Here is a 7,272-nt window from a genome sequence, read left to right as displayed (position 1 = left end):
TATTAAGGAAAAGGAAAATAAGAGTGGAATTTAAGGGAAAAGATGGATGGGAGTATGGACTCATGGAAGGAAAGAAACACGATGTTAAGTAGAAAGGAAGGCATTTTCTGCTCTTGGGAGAACCATTGCCTACTTTTGATTATTTTTTTTTTTTTTTTTTTTTTTTGAAAGAATTCTGAGAAAATTATTAGACAAACCAAACAATGTAAAATGAGAAAATTGCTGTCCTATATTATTATATTATACGGAGTACATCCAGTACGAGTGTACGACTATGTATTTAACAAAAATAAAATAAAAAGCTCTTTCAAAAAAAATAAATAAATAAAATAAAAATCAAATGGAGATTGGAGAGACATCATCTCAAATAATGCTTCAACATGCAACTGTTGAGCCATCATTTGACATTACATGTGACTTGATTCTTTCAACAATCAAAGATATACTCTGTATTACATATTTAACGCACCAAATATTGTGATGAAGATTGTTTAATAAAAAAATTAATTCAAGGAAGACATATGACTCAATCTTAGGCAGAGGAATTCTGTACGGAATGTTGCAAGGAAGTAAGGAACACTGACAAACCAAAACTGACTCAATCCTAGGATTAAGGCACTTTCTCTATGTTTACTCTGATTAAAATATATCAAAAAAAAAAATGTCATCTTTTAAGAATCTGACTTTTGTTTGTTTTTGTTTTACTGTGAGAAAATTTCAGTTTCTGTTCCACAATGTTTCATCCAATAAGGAGTATACAATGTACTAATGTAATGCCCAAAGGCACTGAAACCAGATAATGTCCAAAAAAAAAAATTATTCCAAAAAAAAAGAGGCAAAAAAGGAAGAGTTTCACTCCCTTGTTCTTACAGAAAGGCAATTTGGCGAAAAAGAAAAGAGACGATAACAGAAGACATCACCATCGTCAGCAAGTCCAGGAATGAGATCTTTTGATTTGGGGGCATATCTGTTTGTCTTCTTCAAGTGAGACCATACCCAAATGAGACGGGTCCTCCAACATCATCTTTGCTACTAAATATCCTGCAATCGACCAAGTTTGGTTTTTACGCGCTTGCTTTCCTATGAAACGACCAGTCTTTCCATCATAATATTCAGGCCAACCATCCTTCAGCAATCGGGCTTCTGTAAGTTCAATCGCTTTTTTGGCTATCTGTGGCCTTCCACTCTTAATACATGCAGCTGTAAGAAGCCATAGTAAAACTGCAAACCAAAAGAACATTAGTTTAGACTTCAGTGTAAACAATAATATGTTTGATGTAAATTGTAATGAGGAGTTCAAGCAATGTTGCAGACTAAATTGCTGTTTCTAGGACCTACCTTCAACAAGAAGAAAAAAGGAGATGGAATAAATCTCCTACATTGTAGACAACTACTCGATATTGATTATTCTGAAACTTAGTTCTAAATTAAACTCAATTTTAATCAATTAAAGACTTAAAAGTTGGTTAAAACATTTAATGAATAAAGGTCCAACAAAATCAGCTCAAGACAGCAGAGTCCAAGTTACTTAGGATATTGGCATAGCATACCTCTTCTTACGGATGAGTTCCAGGCAGACAGATTGATTGAAGAGAGATTTCTACATAGCTACTACTTATTTGAGTTTCTAGCTCAAGACAACATCTAAATAGTAACAAAAATCAAGCAAGAAGAAATTCACCTGGCCAGGAACCACCATTATGATAACTCCATCGAGTATTCTTAGGATCATATCCAGTAACTATCTTCCAATCATGACCTTCCAGGGCCGGATAGCTGATCTTAAGAGGCATCTCACCCACTAATTCATCCCAACGAGCTTCAATAAGGTCCATTATTGCAGAAGCCTGCTCTGGGGTAGCCATTGAAGACAAGATGGCAACACAGTTCCCAAGGCAAAACCACCTAAAGTCCATCCTTGCTGGGCTCACGTTGCCAATGAAGTAACCGCCCTTCACAGGCATGAAGTCAAATACCCAGTCTTCAAGAGAATCAGGCATTACATTGAATTTGTTGACAGCTGTGTGGGAATACTCCTCAGTTTTGAAGCGATAAATATCGTTGAGTTGCTTCAAGTCAAGCCAAAAGTAGTTTCTCATATGATAGCTCAAAGCATGAAGCCGCTCAACTATTCTCTGGATGAATTCTTTACCTTCCCCTTCAGGCCTAAGCAATTGTAAAGCACACCTTAACGCCATGAAGAAGAGTGCTTGGATTTCAATGGGATATCCGTAAATTCCCTAATGAGAGAGACAGTGCATTTGATCAACAAAACCATATAAGATAAATGACAAAATCACAATCTCATTCTTCAGATTACATTAACTCATTAATGATCATTTAGTATTTCATACTACCTCCTTTCATAAATCAATTCCATTTCTTTTTTATTTGGTGGGAGGGGACCGGGGGGGGGGGGGGGGGGGGTGTAAAGCTCTGTTTCTCAGATTGCATCTTATGAAAGCAACCCTTATTATTTTGTGCTTTGGCTTAAAATATAATGGTTTTGCAAGAAGGCTATAATTAGAAGTCTATTTCTGAAATATGCTATCTGATACACCTCTCCTCTAGGCTTCAAGCGTACAAGAAGAGAGAAAGATATTTGGCACATAGAAAGCACAGCCAGGAGCACAGTATGACAAGGTAGAACAAAAAGGAAGACAGATGCAGCCAACATTCAAGTTCTAGTATGTATAAAAGTACCATATTCTCTGAGAACAAATATGCAAAGTACTGGAGTAGTCACCAAAATGCTCATCATGACTATAAATTATGCTACCCCCACAGAGATGAGAGTTTTCTCATATAAATCAGCTTACATCAGAGCAATATAATAGCAAGGTGGTCTGAGTGGCATCTAGTGTGAGTAATCTATCAGTGTCAACAAGATGTTGGAGGGGGGGGGGGGGGGGGGGGGGTTGTGAGATGGGAAAAATTATGCCCATCTCCAAGATGGATATATCACTATTCTACTGTCAATTAATTAACAAAGAATGGCGCTCAAAAAAAATTAACAAAGAATGGAATTGCAAGGCTTCACACAAGAAATAACCACTGAACCCTGAAGCAAATACAACTAAGAATTAAACATACGAAGTATGCCTAGAGGTCAGTTAGCCCGGTTGGCAAAGTTTGACAATTACGGGAGATGTATTACTCTGATTATAATATACATAATTTAATTTCATAACCTTCTTCTTTCTCATAAAACATGAAATTCTTGAAATTTATCACCAATCCCAATTTTAAAACCAAGTCCCAGAATATGAGCTACACCTAATGTCCTATATTGATCTTGTAAGCAGGCTAAAAAGCAAAAATTAATTCAGACACCTCCATTATATTTTCTAAGATTGCAGATGCATCAACCAGTCACAATCGTAATTTGTGTGGTCAGCTTTTACTGACAACACATGCAGCATGGGTGATATAGCTACTGTCCTGATATTACCATTATTTCATGAAAATGATTAAGAAAGGTGGTTGACATGCAGCATGTATGATGCAGCTACTGTACTGCTTTAGCAATTATTCCATGTAACAAATTCAGAGAAATGGTTGACTTAGCATGCAAGCATTAAATGAGGTACTATGATGACATTAACACAATAAAAAATATTTAAAAACAGCATTTTTCAGCACATGCTTGAGCTAAAGCTGCAAGGAACTAACCATTCTACGATCAATCATACAGCACCCATCTGCACAAAGGAGGGTCGGGAAAGTATCAAATCCTTCTGAAAGACATATGCCTAAGATAAGACGGATACCCCTCTGGACTTCTGGCTTGTCTGCCAAGGAAGAGTCTCCTGTTGATTTTGTATAAGCACGTAACAAAATGATCCACCAGAAACCAGAATCAACAGGAGCTACTCTTCCAATTGCAGCCTCACCAAAATCGGCAACTAACGTCTCAGTGTTCCTGACAGCATCATGATGAACTTTGAAACTAGCAGGCATGACACCTTCTCCTAGTTTAAATAGATCAACCTTCTTCTCCCATGACTGGAGGCGGAGAGTCTTGGTAAGAAAGTTCTTGACTATATCTGGTTCTCCATTCATTAAAAAGGCCAAAGCACTTGGAACAAAGTCTCTTACAAAAACCTTCACATATATTAAAAAATCAGGACCTTTATGACCAAATGCGAGAAATAATATCTCAACAAAAAACACAAAGCATCCCAGAACATGAGATAAAAAGACGTGAATTAAAAGTATGAAACAAAGAAACTTTCAAGGAAAACATATACTAGTACTTAGCTAAATTTCTAATAAATGGCCATTTGAAAGATTCATTAGTTCTAAGTGACACACTTGACAAAACATTAAAGAAACATAGTTCATTAGAGCCTAAAACCTCACATCCAAAATGAAACAAATCAAGCCAGGTTAGAAATAAGATATATGCAGTGCCATCATAGAAACATACCTTAATATTTAATGTACATACGTAAAATCTAGAGTGAATAAAGATCCATGAAGAGCATAGACTGATTTACTCCAAAATCCGAGTAAGAGGGTAAAGTAGTCATCCAAAGCACCCAGAAACTCTAAGTAGGCATTAGATATTTAGATGTCTATTTTCTAAGCTGAGTGTAAATTGAAATTTATTTAAACAGAAAATTTGACCTATCAGATCTCTGACACTAGCACCCTTGTTTTCTTTGTTCATATGGCCATTGGCACACAAAAACAATGATCATTGATACATCATCTATTTCCTAGAAATATCGGTATACAATAACAGTGATCATTAAGCTCATATAGATCCAAGTTAAAACATGTGTGCTTAATAAGCTATGAAAAAGAACTTCACCTGATCATAGTTGAGCTTATCTTCAGAGTGGTCAATAGCAGCAATAGTACCAACTGGCTCACTCCTGAAGTAAACTATGGATTGCCTCAATGCTTCCCATGCTTCAGAAACAATAGGATGTGTCTCAAACCCATTATCTGATCTCGGGGTATCGAAACCAGACCTTCCACCAGATGAATATATGCTATCAACAGGCTCGAAAACCCGAGATGAATTCTCTGTATTCCTGTAAAAGGGTCTAGGAGACATTGTAATCGACAATTCACTGAATGACTTCTCATCAAAGGATCTCTTCCTTTCTGTGATTATGGGTTTAGGTTTCTCAGAAAACCTTGAGAAATCATCATCATCAATCTCAAAAATTGCATTGCTTGTGCTAACTCCTCCATTTTGAGACATGACTTTGAAAAATTGGGTATTTTTCAAAAATCTGAAAAACACCAGGAAATTAAGATGTTGCTTAAATTTCAACACTCCAAATTTTTTGGATTAATATTACAAGAAAAAGTGAAGCAGTCTCAATCAATAAAAGTCAACTTTTGTAGTAAACTTCACAGCAATTTAACTATTCCAAATCTATCCAGCAAACCCATATGAAGAATTATAAACTTTATTATATACAGATTTGGTATTATTTCGATTTCATAGATTTAATTTATTAAAGGACAGCATGACCATTTCTAGATCTTACTCTTTCAGCTAATTTTTTTTAATAAAATGTGCAAATCACATTGAATAGAAATAACAATACAATTAAATTAGCACTTTTGACTACATTATATACTCCAAAATAACAGGACAAAAAAACAAAATTCACATTATAAACCAAAGAATTTCACAAAAACATTAAAAGGGGATGAACATACCAGAGAATTATAAAATGGGTATCAATCAAAAATTGAAAAAATGCCCTCAAAACCCCTCGTCGAGATTTAAGACTACAGAGTAAATTGAAGGAAAAACTCTCAACTAATTTTGAGAGAAGAAATTAATTAATGTGAGGAAGAAAACGTGGAATGTGGGCTATATATATATATATATATATATATATATATATAGTAGTTGGTGATTTTAGTAATTAAATCCATGAAAGTGTGTAATTGGGATTTCTGACTCGGATTGGTTGACAAAATTGACGGAAGAAAATCAAGAAACGTTTTTGAAGTAACTTTTTGGAGGCATTTTTGGGAATGTTAGGTAGATTTCAAGGTTTATACTTTAGACGTTTCCCAAAAGGAAAAATATATTTTGGATAGAGTAATACATATAATCGGTGACATAAGATTGGATGTCATTGTCAATTTTGTGGATTGATTGTAATTTTTGTCCTCCAAATCTTCCATATGTTCCCATTTTTTTAACAAGATTATCCTTAGTTTCTATGTGAAATTGTGGTATTGGTATTTATTGGACGCTGAGAGATTTTGTAGTCTATTTATGATTATAAAATGTGTTCTTGAATTTTTTTTTTTTTTTTTTTTTTTAAGTATATTAAATTATTAAGGTTTTGAAGATTAGGTTTGAACTAGGTTAAGTCCCGTGCCATGCACGATAATTTTTTTTTTTTTTGAACGGGAAAAATAATATCATTAAATAAAAGTCATACGGCATCTACAATAATAAGGATTTGTAAACCACATATTTAGAGAAAATATCATAACTTTTACAATCAAAACCATAATTGCAAAATAGGATGAAAGTTCTGTAATTATAATTTTTTAAAAAAAATTTATCACACTAAAGAAAACAGAGAGAATAATATATGCACGACTAATAAAAATAACTATGAATTACATTACAAAGTTATAGATAGCAAACTATTATTGCATATTATTGTATAAAAAAATAATATCTTTGTTTGGATGTGTACAAATAGAATATACTTATCAAATAGGAAATGAAATATTATTGCATATATTTGTATTAAAAACTTTTCTAAGAAGCTTTGGCCAAAAAAAATAAAAAATAAAAACTTTGGAGGGAAAAATTTTAACCAGGAAATGACATGTGTCATTCCTGGTTTCGCATTTAGTATAAAGTTATAGATAGATAAGAAAATAATATCCTTGTTTGTTTGAATGTGTACAAATAGAATATACTTATCAAATAGGAAATGAAATATTATTGCATATATTTGTATTAAAAACTTTTCTAAGAAGCTTTGGCCAAAAAAATAAAAAAAAAAAACTTTTGGAGGAAAAAATTTAACCAGGAGATGACATGTGTCATTCCTGGTTTCGCCTTTAGTATAAAGTTATAGATTAAAAGATTTTTTTTTTTTTTTTTTTAAAAAAAAGATTTGGATACTTAAATTAGAAGGCAATAAATTAGTAAATAATCTTATGACTCTTAAACCCTAAGGTGTCTCTCTCTCTATAAATAGAGGTTCTCTGTTTCATTTGAGAGAGGAGAGAAAAAAACCTAGAGTAAACAATGACTATCAAATATCGGGATAC

General features: G+C 33.5%; 1 protein-coding gene across 1 annotated transcript; it reads right to left on the bottom strand.

The window, feature by feature from the left end:
• Nucleotides 1–667: 667 nt before the first annotated feature.
• Nucleotides 668–6,033, bottom strand: LOC145638891 (putative alkaline/neutral invertase F). Its single transcript, XM_081689945.1, has 5 exons — nucleotides 5,683–6,033; nucleotides 4,817–5,246; nucleotides 3,673–4,104; nucleotides 1,682–2,240; nucleotides 668–1,221 (listed from the first exon to the last, which is right to left on the bottom strand). The coding sequence occupies exons 2-5, from the start codon at nucleotides 5,213–5,215 to the stop codon at nucleotides 926–928; spliced, it is 1,686 nt and encodes a 561-aa protein (XP_081546071.1). The 5' UTR covers nucleotides 5,216–5,246; nucleotides 5,683–6,033; the 3' UTR covers nucleotides 668–925.
• Nucleotides 6,034–7,272: the final 1,239 nt, after the last annotated feature.

Source organism: Chenopodium album, chromosome 7, assembly GCF_948465745.1.
Source record: "Chenopodium album chromosome 7, dcCheAlbu1.1, whole genome shotgun sequence".
NCBI lineage: Eukaryota > Viridiplantae > Streptophyta > Magnoliopsida > Caryophyllales > Amaranthaceae > Chenopodium > Chenopodium album.
The sequence above is the reverse complement of the archived record's forward strand: the minus strand, read 5'-3'. Positions and strand labels throughout refer to the sequence as shown.

Excerpts from the sequence above, each read along its gene's own strand:
- LOC145638891 (XM_081689945.1), bottom strand. The coding sequence starts at position 5,215 with ATGTCTCAAAATGGAGGAGTTAGCACAAGCAATGCAATTTTTGAGATT. Across the intron at positions 4,105-4,816 it reads ATAAGCTCAACTATGATCAG|GTTTTTGTAAGAGACTTTGT; the intron begins GTGAAGTTCTTT and ends ATATATGTGAAG. Across the intron at positions 1,222-1,681 it reads TAATGGTGGTTCCTGGCCAG|TTTTACTATGGCTTCTTACA; the intron begins GTGAATTTCTTC and ends TTTGGTTTGCAG.